We start from the raw sequence: 20,390 nt of genomic DNA, 5'->3' as shown, positions 1-20,390 counted from the left end.
TAATAATCTATTACAGGAGCATAAAAAATTAAAAGCAGAAAACAAAGTCCTTAACAGTCTAATTTAGCATAATGAACCAAGAACAAGAACACCATCAAAAGTATCACACATACTTGCTTAAGAATAATGGCTTGCTTGCAGAACTTCTGGGCAACGTTTGCAACCTGCTGTATCTTGGCAGGAATGACAAAGCCCAGGGCAGAAAGCTGACGGACTTCACGCAGAAGAATCACCAAACGATCAGAATAATGTACTTTTAATGCCCCATCATTAGGGTCTAACTCCATAATTCGGCTGTTAGCCTCAATACTACAAAGGGAGAGGGGAGAGAGAGAGGAAAAAAGAATCTTTGAAGCTTCATTGTTCTTATTCTTTTTGTGTGATGAAACTGATTAAAAAAAAAAAAACTTCAATAACTTTTCCGCAAATCTAACAGTTTAAAAACAAAGACAAAAAAGGCTTTTCTAATCCAGACTTTACAATTCTGTTTTTCCTGCTTATTCTTCAAAAGAAAATAATATAATGATTTTGTTATCAATCATCTCATCTGCAATCAAAATTAAGAGTTACTTGGTTTGAAAACACATGAGGGGCCTACAGACAACTCTGAAGAGTCATTTAGCTTTGTGGAGTAGCATCTTTACACGTACAAGGCCTGGTTTCCCATTCTGTAGAGAGCTGTGGCCCTGGTACAGTGCTCTCTGTGTGAAGGTGTGGAGGCAGTATGCTAACTGCTTTAAGAACTTCTCCCTAGAGACGGAAGTTGATACTACTATGCAGTTGTCTTTTAAATAAAGCTGTGACAGTGTTAAAAAATAAAGTTCTTACCACGTTGTCACAACCCAGACTTTGAAAACAACCACAGCATCCAAAGTATGCTACTACATGAGTATTTCAAATGAGCAACTTTATAAGTCAGCACAATCCACCTTTACATCACTAGCTACAAATCGAGGCTAACATAAAAGGAAAGGTTCTGCAAGGATCAGTAACAAAAATCAAATAGCTAAGAGCAGAGACACTCAAATGTTTGAGTCCTCTACTCTTTCAATTTGTCCTTTCTAGTGTTAAGATTTTAATGATAAAATTACTTGGAGGTTCTCAAATCATTAAACAGAAGTTAGTGTGATTTGCTATGGTTTACATTGTGTATGCTCTTTCAAATCACTTTCAAACTCAAGGAAACTTACAGGTCTTACAAGTGATCAGGAAGCAGAGGACAAATGCATCCTGCTTACTTACCTGAACTCCAACAAATTGTCACAAAAGACACTTAGGTGGCTTAAAAGAAAACCCAGCACTCCTGTGTGCTCTCAGAAATGCGTCAGAATGACAGTAGGGACTCTCTGCCTTCTTCAGAAGTTTGCATACACTGAGATTTCAAAAGATCCTGATTATTGTACAGATTAGAAAAGGTTTCACACCAAAACGAAGGGAGAAGCAGGACCTTGTTGAGATGGAAAGCCCAGGTTGGAAAAGGCTGAGCAGGCCATCTGCACAGAGCACAGATCTGACCTGCTGCCTTACAGAGGTCACAATAGGAACTGCCGTGACAAAGTGGACTAGTTTGCAAGCCTGGCTGACTACAGCCATCGATCCTGGAGGATGAGCCTGAAACACCTCTCCTATTTCCTAAGTAGGAGGGAAAGAGTTAAATGGAACAAAATTTATAGGTGTTGTAACCCATAAATACTGGTTACTCTATTCTTCCTCCTGAGCCAGAATTATAGTCAGGGAAAATTCATTATTTATTTAGTTGAACATCGCCTGTACACTCACCATCCTTTGTACTAGGAAGGAGGTAAAGGCCAGGAAACTTCATGTTATGAACAGTTTAAGAAAAAAGAAAGAAAGACATGATGGTGGTACACAAATACTCTTAAGTTATAAAAAAGGCTGAGGCAGGGCCATGAATTTAAGACCAACCCTGGGCAACATAAGGAAACCCTATCCATTGGGAGAAAAACAGGAAGGCTAAAAGTATAGCTCAGGTGTAAAATGCATGCTCCTGGCAGCATAATAAGAGACATGGTAAGTACCTGAAAATATAGATAATACTATACTGAGGAAAATTAACTGCAGGTAGAAATAAATATTTCCAGTTGTATCCCGTGAGTTGCTACTACAGCAATGGTTAACTAATAAAATAGTGAATAAAATCCAATAGATACTTACCAAAGGCTTACTATTTTGGTATGTCATGAGAAAATACTTCTTAAAGGGTTTAAAAATAATATAATTTGCAATTAAAAGTGTTTATGTATATAATTGCAATGTAAAAAAAAGTAGAAAAGATATATGAATACCTAATAACAAAGTATCATGAGGGAAAAAAATACCTAATTATCAAAAATTAATCTGAAGTCCCAAGGAATAGACATGTGAATAGAGAGGCAAGCAGTCAACTACAGTTGAGTCTCAATGACTTAAAGTGTATTCAGGGCCAGTGAGATGGTTCTGCTCTCCCAGAGGACCAAAGTTCAGTTCCCAACACCCTAGTCAGAGGCCCCATTCTCCTCTAACTCGCATGGTCTGTACCCCTTCTCGCCTCTTAGGGTACTGGTGTATACATGTAACATTCCCACAAACACACACAAAAGTAATAAAAAATCTTTAAGAGCAAAACTGTTTTAAATGCAGTAAGTTATAAAGAAATCAGTGCAGACAGAAGGGTGGCTTCCACCTTGCCACATGGGTTACTAATACATAGGTTTGGGATGACAGTTCAGGGGAAGGGCACTTACCACAAACCTGATCTGGAATCAGACAGCCCTGACTGAACCTCCCTGGACCAGTCATCAAACTGTTCTTGTTCGTACAGCTTAAATTGCTCTAAGAGATCTTCAGCGCTCCGATGGAAAGACCGAAATCCTGACAGGTCAGACAACAGCGCTTCTGCAATCTTGATAGTATCATCTACCTTAAAACCCAAACGACAAAGAAGCATCACTACTAAGAAAATTTTACCATAAAATAAGCAGGCCCATTCTCTGATGTGAGACTCAAAATTATATTCCTATCCTTTGTAACGCAGGAAACACTTTTCCAGAAGAAATAAGCAAATTACCCTCTTAGTGACTTCTGAATTATACAACCTCAGAATAATCAACCGAAGGAAAGCAGGCCACACACAAAAGCTGTGCTCCACTAATTTTCAGAAGTTCCAAGAAGCATCTGCATTACTCCTAAACATGTCCACAGTAATACCAACCATCAGCTAAGTACTTTGTTAACAGCTCAAAAAATAAGACAGAAAGTGACTTCCTCTATAACTGCCTATTCTGGTGCATTCAAAATCACTGATGGAGGAAATAATGCTAAATATTTCAGACTGTAGTTAAAAGATACAAATTTGAGTAAGAAGTAGGTTTTATTAATATTCCTTGACCTTAGTCAGACAGTGGTGGTGCATGCCTTTAATCCCAGCACTTGGGAGGCAGAGGCAAGCAAGTCTCTGTGAGTTTGAGACCAACCTGGTCTACAGAGTGATTTCTAGGACAGCCAGGGCTACACAGAGAAACCGTCTCAAAAAACCATAAAACAAAACAAAAAAATTCTTTACCTTTTGCCTTCGAACACAGGTCAAATTAAATTAATTATTAATTATCAATCAATTAATGTTTATTAAACAAGCCAAATACAAAAACTATACAATTTAATAGTAGATCCAAAAGGCTCTTGGTCAGTTTTAATAACATCATCATAGACAATTATGTAAGATGACCTTTCACCTGTCCTTTAACTTATAAACTCAAAGCTAGTGTACACCAGTGTCCTCAGAAATGCTTTTAAAGACCCTGAGTGACACAACTTGACAATCACCTCTATGTAAAACATGAACCACATAAGAATCCTTCCCACATTTGTTCCCAGACTTCTATACATTTCAGTGACAATTAGATGCTGTCATGGTACAAAAGTAAACAGCCCACTACTGGGTTAGGCATTTGAACACATGGTCCCAAGCTGACAACTGAAGTGTCCCTTGGACATGGAGCCTCCCTGACATGTATAGACATGGGACAGAGAGAAAGGTCACAGCTTAGCAAGGCTCCTGACCTGCCAAGATATCATGCTATAAGCTCCAACCACCACACATGGAGCCACAGCAACCAGACCTCTCCATCACAAGGCTCACTGTGAGCCTACGTAAATCCCTCCTCCCTTCAAATGCCGCCCGGTATTAGGTCACAGCGATACATACAGGGAGAACACAGGATGTTCATAACAGTTTCACAGTCCTTATCACATGCCTTAGTTTAGTACATTTGGAATGTTCACTGTTCTTCAACTATATTAAAACAATTACCTTCAATTCCAACTGACGAACCCAAACAATATTATTGACAACTTCTGAAAGATTTTTGCCAGAAAGTGGCCCAGATGCATCACCAGGAATCCCTCGGCACCGATTCTCAAAGTCCAATCGGAAATCTGTATCATTCAAAGGACATAAATAGAAGTACTATATTTCAATCCTTATGAAAATGTTATGAATACTGGTCCTAACTGTACCACACGAACCTTAGCGTGTATATGATGAGGATGATGTTCCTCACTGCACCACATGACCTTAGCGTGTATATGATGAGGATTTTGGTCCTAACTGCACCACACGAACCTTAGCGTGTATATGATGAGGATGATGGTCCTCACTGCACCACACGACCTTAGTGTGTATATGATGAGGATGTTGGTCCTCACTGAACCACACGACCTTAGCGTGTATATGATGAGGATGTTGGTCCTCACTGAACCACACGACCTTAGCGTGTATATGATGAGGATGATGGTCCTCACTGCACCACATGACCTTAGCGTGTATATGATGAGGATGATGTTCCTCACTGAACCACACGACCTTAGCGTGTATATGATGAGGATGTTGGTCCTCACTGCACCACATGACCTTAGCGTGTATATGATGAGGATGTTGATTCTCACTGCACCACACGACCTTAGCGTGTATATGATGAGGATGATGGTCCTCACTGCACCACATGACCTTAGCGTGTATATGATGAGGATGATGATCCTCACTGAACCACACGACCTTAGCGTGTATATGATGAGGATGTTGATTCTCACTGTACCACACGAACCTTAGCGTGTATATGATGAGGATGATGGTCCTCACTGAACCACATGACCTTAGCGTGTATATGATGAGGATGTTGATCTTCACTGCACCACACGAACCTTAGCGTGTATATGATGAGGATGTTGATTCTCACTGCACCACATGACCTTAGCGTGTATATGATGAGGATGTTAGTCCTCACTGTACCACACGACCTTAGCGTGTATATGATGAGGATGTTAGTCCTCACTGAACCACATGACCCTTATGATGATTAGTGCCTTCTACTTGACACAACACAGAATCACCTGGGATGCAGGCTCTAAGGAGATCAGTGCATGTTAACTGATGTGGGAAGAAACAGGAGGTGGACAAAGCCAGCTGAGCATGAGCACTGAGTGTGTCACTGTTCTCTTCTAACTACAGGAGCGAGTGCCTGCCTCCCTGACTTCCTCTCTGTGATGAACGACAGCTTAAAATAAACCCTCCATTCCTTGATTTGCCTCAGATTTTATCACAGCAAAAGAAAAGAAACAAAGACAAAGCACTACGTAAGGTACAGAAAGAACAATCTGCTAATTTAAAAACCAATAAAGGTTTTTGATTTCCAACACCCCACTCTAGAGGATCTGACACCCTCTTCTCGCCTCCATGGTAACCAAGGAAATGCACAGTGCACAAACATACATGCAAGTAAGACAAGGACATAATAAATGGAGGTAATTTAAAGAATATAAAAAATAAAAACAAATCTATCATTTACATCATAAATAAATAAATTTTTGTCACAGAAATGTCTAAATGTACCTTTTAACCCTAAACAATAAGCACAAAGACAAGTCCACCTATATAAACATTTCCCAGGCACTTTACCTTTGGCTGAGTCTCCAAGTCTTGCCAGTAATGTCTCTCTTTCTAACATCAGCTCTTTGCTGATAGTTGGACGCTTCACCAGTTCCTTGTATTTTAGAAATGCTTGAAGAAGCTACCATACGACAAAGAAAGTACACGTTTACCACGATTCAATCACACTCACATTAAAATAGCTGAAGGAAAAATTGTGATGTAAAACCTTGCAGTGTTTTACCTGCTGTGGACTATCTTGAATTTCTGAAATGTAATTCTTTAACTTCCCTGCTATTTTCTGCTCAGCAGGTGCAATGATTTTTTCATACTGAGACACTGCAGCTTTCCATAATGGCTAAAGAAATTAATAAGTTTAGACTGTCAATTTTTAAACAGCAACCTTTAGAACTCAAGAACACAAAATGAAATTAAAGCTATAAACACATGTAGACTCAACCTCAGTATACGGGTTGTACTGGACAGGGTTCACGCCAGTAAACGGCTCAAATACTCGAGACAGGCACATGATTCTCTCCTCGCTGGCAGGTAAAAAATACAAGAGCTTCTCGTGAATTGTCCGAATAGCCAAGACCTAAAGCATAAGATATTGAAAAATTAAATGTATTAAATGAAAATAACTGTGTAAATGTCTAAAATCTAAAAGGTCTACAAAGCTTCTTTCCAGTAGATTCTACAAATGAACAAAACTGAAAATATTTCACTCTTATGTACATTTTGTATTTTTCAAATTGTGTTTCTCCTAAGCAGGGGGACAGAATTATCTCTGCAATTTCATTTTGCCTTTCCTTTGATGCTGAGTATGTAATTTTTATGAAAGCTGAAGTAAATGAGAAACTGTTTCAAATATTTTCACGGAGTACATCCTACAAAGAGGGCCAAAGTCTGAAGCAATGTCAGTAGCCAAGAGAAAGCTTGAGAGCTCCCACACAGGAAAAACAGCATCATAGTTTTTATAACAAACAATAAAACAGAATTTCACAGCTAACACACTGACTACTCACTCATATACATAGGGAAAGAGAAAGCTAGGACTTAGTAACCACTACGTACATCAACCTGCACAAAGGTATGTAAGATGAGACCACATGGAAATAACTTAGATTAACAGAAATGGGTTAATAATTAAGACAGAGCTAGCCGATAAGAAACTAGTACCTGGCCAACAGCATTATATCAAATACAGAGTCTCAATGTGTTATTTGGGGCTGGCGCGGCGGCGGGACAAGACCAGCAGTGGGAGGAAAAACTCCTTACAAAGGCATGCCAAAACTCATTCTTATGACATTCATTCTTATAGCCACACAAGCCGTAATCATTTGTCTGACACATGCTCACCAATTGTAAATACATTCACAGACAAGTGAACCCACTCCCACTTAAAGATAATGAAGCAGGTAGTCACACTGGTACCTCCTCCAGGCGTTTGCCCAGCCTGTCAAGAGTTTCTGGAAAATACTTCTCACTTTTCCATGGGTGAGGAACATAGCGCTGCCACACCTGACCCGTGAGGTGACTGCAGACTGTCACCCACTGCTCACAAACGGAAATGCCAGCTTTCAGGGTCTCCTTCACAAGATAGTAAGGGTCTTCCCACAGTTTCAGGCTTCCTAGCTTCTTCTGAACGAACCTTCCAAATGAGCCACCTAATAAAACATAAAGCAAGAGTGTATGGAAATATTCTATATGAAATTATAAAATAGTCTTAGGAAAACATTAGCATGCATTAGCAGTTAGGAATCTACAAAATACTGCCTGCCCATCCTTAGACTAACATTATTTATAAAGTAACTGTCCTTAAACATACATATGTGTATACAGACATTAGCTTGCGTTCTTGATCATTCAACACATTGTACCAAATACATAAATCTTTGAGGGCTATAGCACCTACTGCATGGAAGAAGCAAGCACAAGCAATTCCAAATTGCTCTCTGACTTGACTCATAAGAAAAGCACTGCAACACACACCTTCATGAGCTTATCTCGTGCTCCACAGGAAATAATGAAAAAAGTATTTTTTCTGAGGCACACTGGAAAAGTGTTTTAGCAGTTTAGAGTACTTATTGCTTATGGTTGTTTGAATGTAATTGTCCCCAAAAGTTCATAGAAAGTGGCACTATTGTGGAGTGTGGCTTCGTGGGAGTAAGTATGGCCAAACTCCTGGAACCCAGATGCAGAGAGGGAGGGCAAGACCAGGCTACAAAAACCCACAGAGACAGCTGACCTGAGCAAGGGGGAGCTCATGGACCCCAGACTGATAGCTGGGAAACCGGTATTGGACCAACTCAATCCCACCTGAACATGGGTCTCAGTTAGAAGGCCCTCAGTCTAAGGGACCTCTGACAGTGGAACCTGGATGTGTCCCCGGTGCATGAAAGGACTTTGGGAGCACATTCCCCATGGAGGGACACTCCCTTAGCCTAGAAACAGGAGGGGGGGCCTAGTCCCCACTCCAAATGAATTGACAGATTTTAATGACCCCTCCTGGAAGGCCTCACCCTCCCTGTGAAGTGGGGGGGGGAATAAGATGGGAGGGGATTGGGGGGCATGGCAGGGAGGGAGGGAGAGGGAACTGGGATATATATATATGTGTATATATATATATATATATATATATATATATATATATACATACACACATACACACACACACATACATACATACATATATATATACATATATATGTATATATATATCCAGTAATATATATATATACAGTAATTCTACTCTTAGGCATATACCCAAAAGATGCACATTCATACAACTAAGACATTTGTTCTACTATGTTCATAGCAGCATTATTTGTAGTAGCCAGAACCTGGCTACTTCAGGCAGTAGCTGAAGAATGGATACAGAAAATGTGGTAGTTTTACACAATGGAGTATTACTCAGCAGAAAAAGAAAAAAAAAAAACAATGGAATTTTGAAATTATAAGCAAAGAACACAGTCAACAAGACAAAATGACTCCCTACAGAATGGGAAAAGATCTTCACCAACCCATATCTGACACAGGGCTGATCTCCAAACTATACAAAGAACTCAAGAAGCTAGAAATCAAACCACCAAATAATCCAATTTTAAAAAATGAAGTACAGATCTAAAAGTGAATTCTCAACAGAACAATTTCAGATGGCAGAAACACGCTTAAGGAAATGCTCAGCAGCCTTAGTCATCAGGAAATACAAATTAAAACAACTCTGAGATTCCATCTTACACCAATCAGAATGGCAAAGATCAAAAACACCAATGACAGTTTATGCTGGAGAGGATGTGGAAAAAGGGAAACACTCCTCCACTGCTGGTGGGAGTGCAAACTTGTATAATCACTGTGGAAATTAGTATGGTGATTTCTCAGAAAATTAGGGATCAACCTACTTCAAGACCCACTGTTGGGCATATGTCCAAAGGAGGCACTTTCACACAAGGACATGTGCTCAACTAATTAATAGCCAGATCCAGGAAACAACATAGATGCCCCTCAATTGAAGAATGAATAAAGAAAATGTGGCATATTTACACAATGCAGTACTACTCAGCGGAAAGAAACAATGACATCCTAAAATTTGCAGGCAAATGGACAGAACTAGAAAAAAAACATCCTGAGTGAGGTAACCCAGAACCAGAAAGACAAATATAGTATTGCTCACTCATACCAGACATAAAGCAAAAGATGCACAGCCTATAATCCACAACCCCAGAGAAGCTTGAACGCTCTTCCAGAAACAGATGGAAGCAGATGGAGAAATCCACACTAACCATTGGGCCAAGCTCCTGGAGTACAATCAAAGTGAGGGAGGAATGATAACATGGAGAAAGGAGTCAAGACGACCATGATGGGAAACCCACACAATCAGCTGACCTGAGCTAGTAAGAGATCACTGACACTGTCTGACAAATGGGGAACCTGCATAAGACGGAACTGGACTCCCTTAATATAGGTGACAATGGTGTGGCTGGGACAATACATGAGGTCACTGGCAGTGGATACAAGCTCTAACACTGATGCACAGACTGACAGTGGAGCCCATTCTGTATGGAGAGAACCTTCACAGCCTAGACACAGGAGTGTGGGGTGGAGAGGTACCTTGGTCCTGCCTCAAGGAGATGACGGGACAGACTTAGTAGACTTCCGGGGGGGGGGGGGGGCTTGCCTTCTCTGAGGAGCAGGTGGGAAGGGGGGTGGGAGTAGAGGAGGGAGGGAGAACTGGGATTGGAATGTGAAAAGTGAATTAATTTTGAAACAATGTTTAAAAAGAACAAAAAAGAGTTGCTGTGGCAATGGTGTCCCTTCACAGCAATAGAAACCCTGACAAATCCACTACGCTGTCAGAGGACCTAACTTCAGGTCCTGGCAGCACTTCGGGTGACTCACAGATGCCTATAACTCCAGGTCCAAGGCATCTGAAACACTTGTCTGGTCTCTGTGGATATTACACACATAAATAAATCTTAAGTTTTAAAGTAAGTAACATATGCATAAACACTAAAAATATAAATTTACTTCTATTAATAATTATTTTATATGCATGAACTAAACTATATACTAAAAACAAAATGTATGTAGATAAATCTATATGATTTATTAAGACTTAATTTAAATAGCAAGTATTACATTAATGAGCATTTTAACTAAAAACTTCAGGGGAAGGAAGAATAGAAGGGAGGGAGGGAGGGAAAGATGAGTTTATAAATTGACAAAAGCTTATTTCTATACCTATAATGTCTAGGAGATGCAGCATCCGTGACTCAGGGTAATGATCATGTTCTGTTTGTCTCCACACATCATCTACAACATCCCGAGTCGTCTCCACCAAGTCAACAACTTCTAGTAAGGACAGACTGTCCAAGTTATAAAATTCCTGAAACCAAACCACATTCATGCTGAAATACAGCTACATCTGTGCATTCAGTAACACACTCAAAATGTTCCCAGACTTGCTCAGTTTTTGGAAATACTATTTCCTCTCGCTTTTCCTGACTTGCTCATGCAAACATTCTCTATAAACATAAATTGTACAAAAAGGCTGAAAAAATGATAGTAAAAAGACTCGTGTATTTACACCCTTAGACCTTACCAGAGGAGGTGGCAGGCAGCAGAACCACACAACACTGCCCATTGCAATTCACACGGTCTCTATTCTTGTGTGTTGTGCTGTGCACTGTGGTGGCTAACAATAAGGGCAGCACAAATTCATTATTCTATATTTCATCACTATCATCAAAATAAGCTTTAATTTACTTCAAATACGCCATGAAAACGACTCAGTGGTAAAGGAACCTGCCACACAAGTCTAGTGACCTGAGTTCGATCCCAGGGACCCATGTAAAGGCAGAAGGAAGGACCGGACTCCACAGAGTTGTATGCATCTGACCTCTACATGTGTGCCAAGGCACACTTGCCTACACATACACACATCATGCATACATATGCCACTAAATAAACTCTGAAATAACATTTAAAAAAATAAAAAACAATATTGCTTATGAAATAATAGTGGAAACAAACAGAAAATTGCTGTTAGTGTAGTCACACTTAAAATAGTCGCTAAATCCCTAAGAATATACAGCAAGGGAATCAAATAGGCATAAAGTAGGACTTTATATTTTAAATTACCTTAAAAATTAGTTTCTATCATTGCATCTGAAGACCATAAATAAACCTGTTAGTTTACTGGTTATGTGAGTGTATGTTAAATGCACATACTGTATGTGCACACGTAAGGTTCATGGATGCACATGTGGAGACCACCCGTCATCACTGTGTATGTTACTCTACCCCTCCCCACCTCTTTTCTTTGAGACTGGATCCCAAAGAACCTGAGCTCTCCACGTAGACGAGGCTGGCGGGCTAGTCCTCCTGTGTCCAATCCTAGCACTGAGGTTCAAGACACACAAGCAGAACTGAGCTCAGGGCCGCATGCTTGCACAACAAGCCCCTCAACCACAGAGGCAGCCTCCAGCTCCCCCCAGTACTTTCAAAAAACTATCTGTTTTTGAGGAAAATTATTTCCTAGAGATTAGAATGTGATGTTTTCATTTCTAATATATATATATATATATATATATATATATGAAGTAAATTCTAGGATTTATAAACTATGTACCTTGCTTGCAACTGTCAAGTAGATTTTTAAGAGAGAAAAACACACTGAAAATTGAATCCTAAAGTGCATTTATAAGAAAGCCTAATACACAAACTATGTGCAACTCACACACCCTTGCAATCGTCTCAAACAATTCCTTAAAATAAATGGCTCTTTCTTTACTAATTTGTTTATTTCCACGATGAGCTTGTTCTATCCAAAACTGGAACTCATCGCTTGGTGTGAGAATACCTACAAAAAAAAAAAAAAAGTGAAGAGAAAAAAGTTAGCTACTAACGCGAAGAAATAAGGCATCACACTGTTTGGCTCAGCCGCTGGTTTAGGTTTGGTCCAAAAGATGGACAGAAAATTACCTCTCAACCCCTATCAAAAGTAAATTCTTAATAAGAGTCCTCAACTTAATTTGAAAATATAAGCAAAATAGTTTTGTTTTTAATTCACTTTTAAATATCCCAATAAAGTAGATAACTACTGTGTGTTTAATCATATGCTAAGGTAAGTTTTAAAAAGTATCCATTTGATTATTAAAGCAAAATAAATATTATTTGTATGTTATACATTTCATTTTGTTCATAAGTAGGATTTTGTCTATGCCCACAGTAAAACTGTAACTAGGATCAGATAGAATACATTATCTGGTCTGTTCCCTTCACGTGGTATACAGCCAGTCATTTCTCATTCTTCCCATACTCTGTATTAAGGCAGTAAAATATCCGAGCCATCAGACACACTGGCTCTTGGCAAACTCAAAGCTAGGATTTACCCTCTAGTTTCCTGTCTCATGTTGTAAACAATGCCCTTTCTGCTCTGTGCTTGGTGCCACGGTTTCCCCATTTCTAAGCTTTGAATTGATATCAAAAATGAAAGCACAGGACAGCTCTGATGTTCTTTACAGAGAAAGAATTGTCAGGTAAAACACAGTTGAGGCACGTGATGTCGATTATAACCACTGTACAAAACCATTCCATTTCCGATTTCTATAAACTATCCAGTGCTAAAAACATTTTCTTCTCTAAACCTGTACAATCTATTCACTTCTCCAAAAACAAAGAAAGAAATCTTGGAAGAAATATAATTATTGGCTAATCATATTAATGAAATGGTCACTTTTTTGTTTGGTTGGTTGGTTTGGTTTTTTTGGTTTTTCAAAACAGGGTTTCTCTGTGTAGTCCTGGCTGTCCTGAAACTAGCTCTGTAGACCAGGCTGGTCTCGAACTCACAGAAATCTGACTGCCTCTGCCTCCCAAGTGCTGGGGTTAAAAGAGTGCACCACCACTGGCTGGCCCATGGAGTTTGTTACAGATGGTGTCCTAGTTAGGGTGAATCTTGCTGCACTACAACATCATGACCAAAGCAACTTGGGAACCAAAGGGTTCCCTGATCATCACCAAGAAAGTCAGGACAGGAACTGAAACATGATAGGAACCTAGAGGCAGGAGATGACAAGGAGGGCATGGAGGGGGGCTGCTTATGGGCTTGCTCCCCACGGTTTGTTCAACCTGCTTTCTTACAGAACCCAGGGTAGCATCCCCTGCAGTGGGCTGGGCCCTCCCCCAACAGTTACTAGTTAAAATGCCCTACAAGCTCACCTACAGCCTGATTTTGTAGCGGCATTTTCTCAATTGTGATCCTTCCTCTCCAACGACTATAGTCTGTGTCAAACTGGCATAAAACTAGCCAGCACTGATGGTTATTTTGTGGACCAGAAAGACTGCACAAGGTTAAAGGGGTTTGCCAATAATCTTGACAACCTGAGTTTGATCCCAGGATTGCAAAAGCTAGAAGGAGAGATCTGATTCCCACAAGCTGTCCTTTGACCTCTACAAGTGTGCACATTCATGCACACAAGTATTTGCTCTCAAACTCTTTCTCTAAGTACAATGTTATAATAATAATAATAATAATAATAATAATAGTAATATTAATAGTAATAGTAATAAGACTCTGGTATGTGAGTTATGGAAGCAAAACTCAGCATATTGTTACGTACCTCTTGTATCATCTTCCTTAAGTTTCAGCTTGGGTAAGTTAGCATCTGATCTTCGTAGAACTACACCCAAGCCAGCTTCTAGTTCACTCAAAAGATTCTGAAGTTTGGGATCAAAGTTTCTGCTCCATTCCTGGTCCTGTGTAAAAGCAGACAGGAGCAAACACTAATCAAAGCATCAACAGTCACCCCTGATTCAAAAACACCCTGTTTAAAAACTAAGGCTACAGCCTCAATGTCCAACAGTTAGAACTTTCTACACATCGTTTAGCATAACTATGTAAGAAATGATGTGAGCTTCATTTCATAACTGTATTCAGTTTCCCTCAACAAGGCTGAAAGAAACATGAGAAGTCAGACACAACACCATAAAAATGTCACTAAATAAACTAAAAGACAATAAACAGCAAATCAAATAACATGTGTGTCTGTTTTCATGGTGACCAAAATACTCACATAAAAATAAATCCACGAGCATGTCACTCACCTTTAGCAACATGGGTGCAAACACCTGCCGTACTGCTTGGTAAAGGGAATTGATAGGTGAGTCCAGCATAGATGAAACGAGAATATTGTTATGTAGATTCTCATCTGTAATCACTTCGGGTCGGAGCTTGAAAAACACCAGCACCTTATCCTTTGTGTCATCAAAATCAATCTGAAGTGATAAACAAATGCTCTCATGCCGTCTTCATAAAACTTACCGTTTGGAAGAAATGTTGCACTACCGTGTTCTATCACCGGAATCATGCCTGCTGGAAAAATTAGTTAAAGGCCACACATTCAAAGCAATCAGTTAGCAGTGTTCACACTCCCATGGGCCAAGCTGCAGTTCAAAGGAAGGGAAGATAAGATGTCAAATCGCTTAAGGCTCAGAGTTGAAGGCCAGCCTGGAAGGGCCAGACTGTCTCAAAACAAAGCTTGTCTCTCCTTCCCGCTCAGCCTACCGTGTTGGAAAAGGCCAGCCCAGCGTCGGACCGCTGCACCCGGAGCAGCATCTGGTTGCCGTCGTCCAAGAAGTTGTTCACCTCGGGGCAGTTGCTCAGCGCGGGCTGGTCCCGCAGCTCGGGCCTCAGCCCGAAGTAATTCTGGGTGGTGGTGAACAGAAAGAGTTTGCGGGCGTCCGCGGGGCCCCCCGCCATGGCCGCGGCGCAGAGCCACCCGGAGCGGCTCCGCAGCCTCGCCACTCTCCGCCGCCGCCGCCGCGGGCCGTCGCTATGGAGACCGCTGCACGCCGGCGGCGCGCGCAGCGGAAGTGGGACGTCGGGCGAGCGCGCGCGCGCCAGCCCGCCTGCCGATCCCGGCGCTCATCGATTGGATGAGCTGGGAGCTCTTCTCCTTTATCCCACAAGCTTTGCTTCCGATGATGCGCTCTAGTGTTCCCATGCACCGGCAAACCGCTCTGGACTGTCAGGGTCGACATCTGTGCAACGCGGACGTAGCAGGTCACAGCTAAATTGCAAATAGGGCTGGAGAAAGTGATCACTATTTAAAATTCACCTTTTTGTCCCGGCACGATGGTCCATGACTGTATCCAGAGCTCGTAGGGTGCTGAAACCCCAGCCTTGGCTTCACACGGACAGGACACCCTGCCTCAAAAACACAAATCAGTGGGGCTGAAGATGAATCAGCGATTAAGAGCGCTTGCTGCTTAGTTCCCAACATGCACACGGTGAAAACAAAGGTTTTCTAACCTCGGTTCGAGGAGGTGGGGATGGGGGGTGTTAGTGAAGGAATCTCACCCACTGCACATACGTGCAAGCGGGCAAAACACACATAAAGTAAATACATCTAAAATAAATCAATCACAAAGAACAAACACCCTTCTAGCGCCTTGTTGGCAAGAATTCAATTCGTTTACTCTCTCAAAGTCTATCTGCTCCTTACCGGGTGATTTAATTTCCCACTTTGGTTTGTGTTTGTTTGGGGGTGGTTGTGTTGTTGTTGCTGCTGTTTTACCCTTAATAATTATAGGAAAAACTTAAAACTCATCATGTTACCTATTGGCAATGTCGGGTGTTTCTAGGTTCTTCATCATTTATCCAAAGAATTTAAAGTAAAAATGCCCAAACATCTACAAAAAAATGATCAAGGTAAGAGACTGATAACACTGTCAAGACTGACACTGGGCCACAAAACTGAGGACACTCAAAGGTCATTATTTAAGCTTCATTTTATGGCGTTCAACAGAAGGAGTTTGTCTATTAAGGTATGTAGTTTGGCTTTGATATATTTGGTTACACAATTATTTTCTAAGGCATGTCCCTTCCCTCATCATATTTTAATCATGTGCATGCCTGGTGGCATAGGAATGTAAATACGGCATTTGCCCTAAAAATTAACTGGAGGACATAATATTGCATTGCTACACATGTACACAAAACCAGCTCAGGCTAGATAGTCCCTCTATTCTTTGAACCTAGATATATTGGGAGTTTATTTGAATTATTGAAGCTGCCTAAACTTGATTTTTAGAAGAGGGGAAACTTAAATGTATACGAAGACGGGTGTATGCATAGCCAGATGCAGATGCAAGTCTGGGGTTGCTATTATTTCAGTTGGGTGTGTGCATGCAGACAAAGGAGCTGGACTGCCAAATTCATTATTGGGGGGTAGGGGATGAAGACTTGTAATACAAACCAAGTAGAATTATGGGATAGGAAGTTTTCCCTGTGCTTGTCTGCCTCAATTCCCCTTTCGCAGCAATATTTTTAATGATGTATTTTTATTTAATATGCATTAGAGTTTTGCCTGCATATATGTCTGTGTAACTGGAGTCACAAACAGTTGTGAGATGTCCTGTGGGTGCTAGGAATGGAACCAAGGTCCTCTGGAAAATCACCCTGCTCCGGCCCCTGCAGTATTTCCAAAAATAAACAACATGATGGATTTGTTTAATAACAAGTACAGACACTGAAGAGGGGGGAAAAACAAAAAACAGATGAGATCAAACTTCATCGTTTGCCTCAATGTAAACTACTACACCAGTAGTCAGTCCTAAGACATATCAAAGAATTAATTGAGTAAGTCTCTTGCAAAATGTGCTGAACCAGGTAGAAGGAACACAGCCCCTGCCCTTATAGTTTTGGTTTAGTCTTTCATCTGACAGCCCTGACTTAAGCTACCATTCAAAGGTACATTTTAAAAAACAGATTTTTTTAAAAAAAAAATTTTTTTTTTACTCAATACCCACAACTTTCTCCTAAAATAATGGTCATTTAGAATTAGAAGAAATGGCCCTTCTGTCATTTGGGAATCTTAAGATCTGAGAGTGGGAAAAGAGGTTGAACAGTTCTTAATTATAATGGTAAATTAATGCAAATGCTCACAAAATACCCATGAAATGCCGTTCTGGCCATTGAGCGGGTAAGGCACTGAGTTAAGGATTTTCCAATAGGAACTTAATGTAACTGAGTGACTAAGTGGGAACTGTGAAAGGAAAGTAGTTAATATGGATTCATGAAGAGAACTGGGAATCTCGACCCATTCCAAAATCCTCAGACAGTTCTCAGTGTCCTTATGGACTAGCTCTGGGTGAGTCAGGTTAGTCTAAAGGTGTGAAACAGGTAAGTTTTGCTTGTGTGGCAATGTGGTGAATAAAAACACATGTGCAGGAGCATAGTCTAGACAACAGGTAAGACCATGAGAAGCAATGCAAGAATTTTTGTAGACTTTGCAGACGCTGTGTGCAGTGTTGGTACATAATGGAGCAGGAAACCCTCTTAGGGCTTTGCCTACCAAACTCGATAGCTTGTACACCTGCAGTGCACATAGCAAGCAGAGTAAAACAGGTGCATTGCTCATTAGTTCTGTGAAAATAGTTGTGACTTCAGATGTTGGGACTACAGCTCAACTGGCAGAGAACTTATTTGCCTGGCATACACAAAACCTTGGTTCAGGTCTCAGCACCAATAAGGTCAGCACCTGGGAGATTGATCAAAAATCTAAGGATAGTCTTGGCCACATGGAGCTTGTCTCAACAGATAAAAGGACTGACTTGATAGATGTCTTGGAACAGTCTCAAGGGCCTCCAGGGATCCACTGTTCTACACATTCCCACATGTACTCTGTGAAAGTCATGACAGGAAAAAGGTGTTTTCTGTTTTACTCATTTTTCAAAAATGTTGATCAATTTCTGTTGAATTTATAATGTTGATTAGAAGATACTGCCACACTATTAATAAAACTATATTTTTTCTTTTTCTTAACTCTTTGTAATTTTTTTTCCTTTTTTAATTTAAATTTGAAACAAGCTTACTTTACATGTCAATCCCAGTTCCCTCCCTCCTCCCTTGTCCCCCCCCTCAACCCACATCCCATTCCCTTTATGTTTCTGTATGGGGCCTTCCAGGGGGAATCTTCAAAGTATGTCATATCATTTGGAGCATGGGCTCTCCCCCATGTGTCTAGACTGAGAGAGAATCCCTCTATGCAGAATGGGCTCCAAAAGTCAATTCCTATACTAGGGATAAATACTGATCCACTATCATAAGCCCCATAGACTGCCCAAGCCTCCTAACTAACACTCACGTTCATGGGATCTGGCTCGGTGCAATTCTGGTTTCCCAGCTATCAGTCTGGGGTCAATGAACTCCACCTTGTTCAGGTCAGCAGTTTCTGTGGGTTTCTCCAGCCTGGTCATGACCCCTTTGCTCATCACTCCTCCCTCTCTGTAACTGGATTCCAGGGGTTCAGCTCAGTGTTTAGCTGCGGGTGTCTCATTCTGCTTCCATCAACTACTAGATAAAGGCTCTAGGATGGCATATAAGATAGTCATCAATCTCATTATCAGGGAAGGGCATTTAAGGTAGCTTCTCTGCTATTGCTTAGATTGTTAGTTGAGGTCATCTTTGTAGATCACTGAACATTTCTCTAGTACCAGATTTCTCTTTAAACCTATAATGGCTCCTTCTATCATGGTATCTCTTTTCTTGCTCTCCTCCATTCTTTCCATGACTCAATCTTCCTGCTCCCTCATTCCTTCCTCTTCCCTCCTCCTCCTTTCTCTTTCTCCTAACTCCCTCTCCACTCCCCCCATGCTCCCAATTTGGTCAGGAGATCTTGTCCCTTTCTGCTCAGGGAGACCATGTATGTCTCTCTTAAGGTCCTCCTTGTTTCCTAGTTTCTGATGGTGTAGATTGCAGGCTGGTAATACTTTGCTCTATGTCTAAAATCCATGTATGAGTGAATACATGCCATGTTTTTTTCTTTTTGTGACTGGGTTACCTCACTCAGAATGGTTTCTTCTAGTTTGATCCATTTGCCTGATAATTTCAAGATTCCATCTTTTTTTCCCACTGAGTAATACTCCATTGTGTAAATGTGCCACATTTTCTCCACCCATTCTGAGGTACATTTAGGTTGTTTCTAGGTTCTGGCTACTACAAATAATGGGGCTATGAACATAGTTGAACAGATGTCCTTGTTATATGAATGTGCATCTGTTGGGTATTGCTGGATCTTGAGGTAGACAGATTTCCATTTTCCTGAGGAACTGCCATTCTGATTTTCAAATGGCTGCACGAGTTTGCTCTCCCACCAGCAGTGGAGGAGTGTTCCCTTTTCTCCACAACCTCTCCAGCATAAGCTGTCATTGGTGTTTTTGATTTTAGCCATTCTGACAGGAGTAAGATGGTATCTCAGAGTTGTTTTGATTTCCATTTCTTTGATGGCTAAGGATATTGATCACTTTCTTAAGTGTCTTTCAGCCATTTTAGATTCATCTATTGAGAATTCTCTATTTAATTCTGTACCCCACTTTTTAATTGAATTATTTGGTGTTTTGGTAATTAGCTTCTTGTGTTTTAAATCAGCCCTCTGTCAGATGTGGAGTTGGTGAAGATCTATTCCCATTCTGTGGGCAGCCTATTTGTTTTGTTGACTGTGTCCTTTGCCTTACAGAAGCTTTTCAGTTTGAGAATGTCCCATTTATTAATTGTCGATTTCAGTGTCTGTGCTACTGGTATTAGATTCAGGAAGTGGCCTCCTGTACCAATTTGTTTAAGGGTATCTCCCACTTTCTCTCCTAAGAGGTTCAGTGTGGCTGGTCTTAGATGCACTTGGACTTGAGTTTTGTGCGTAGCGGTAGATATGGATCTATCTGCAGACTTCTATATGCCAGGATCCAGTTGTGCCAGCACCATTTGTTGAGGACGCTTTCTTTTTTCCATTGTACATCTTTAGCTGCTTTGTCAAAAATCAGGTGTTCATAGGTGCATGAGTTAATATCAGGGTTTTCAATTTGATTCCATTGGTCTGCCTGTCTATTTCTGTGCCAATACCAATCTGTTTTCAGTACTATAGCTCTATAATAGAGCTTGAAGTCAGGGATGGTGATGCCTCCAGAAGTT

At 40.7% G+C, this 20,390-nt stretch overlaps 1 protein-coding gene across 1 annotated transcript in view; it reads right to left on the bottom strand.

Annotated features, from left to right (window-relative positions):
* Dync2h1 (dynein cytoplasmic 2 heavy chain 1) overlaps positions 1 to 15,203 on the bottom strand; it is a 185,863-nt gene extending 170,660 nt beyond the window's left edge. Inside the window, exons 1-12 of the mRNA XM_051177788.1 lie at positions 14,988 to 15,203; positions 14,528 to 14,698; positions 14,044 to 14,179; positions 12,166 to 12,284; positions 10,664 to 10,808; positions 7,358 to 7,590; positions 6,384 to 6,518; positions 6,168 to 6,281; positions 5,954 to 6,065; positions 4,310 to 4,434; positions 2,745 to 2,920; positions 114 to 309 (exon numbers count right to left, since the gene is read on the bottom strand). Coding sequence (XP_051033745.1) covers positions 114 to 309; positions 2,745 to 2,920; positions 4,310 to 4,434; positions 5,954 to 6,065; positions 6,168 to 6,281; positions 6,384 to 6,518; positions 7,358 to 7,590; positions 10,664 to 10,808; positions 12,166 to 12,284; positions 14,044 to 14,179; positions 14,528 to 14,698; positions 14,988 to 15,182 — 1,857 coding nt within the window. The 5' untranslated portion in view covers positions 15,183 to 15,203. The remainder of the gene's footprint in view (positions 1 to 113; positions 310 to 2,744; positions 2,921 to 4,309; positions 4,435 to 5,953; positions 6,066 to 6,167; positions 6,282 to 6,383; positions 6,519 to 7,357; positions 7,591 to 10,663; positions 10,809 to 12,165; positions 12,285 to 14,043; positions 14,180 to 14,527; positions 14,699 to 14,987) is intronic.
* Positions 15,204 to 20,390: the final 5,187 nt, after the last annotated feature.

The sequence above is a fragment of the Phodopus roborovskii genome, unplaced genomic scaffold (genome assembly GCF_943737965.1).
Source record: "Phodopus roborovskii unplaced genomic scaffold, PHOROB, whole genome shotgun sequence".
Taxonomy (NCBI): Eukaryota; Metazoa; Chordata; class Mammalia; order Rodentia; family Cricetidae; genus Phodopus; species Phodopus roborovskii.
Note: the sequence above shows the minus strand (reverse complement) of the source record. Positions and strands in the feature narration are given on the sequence as shown.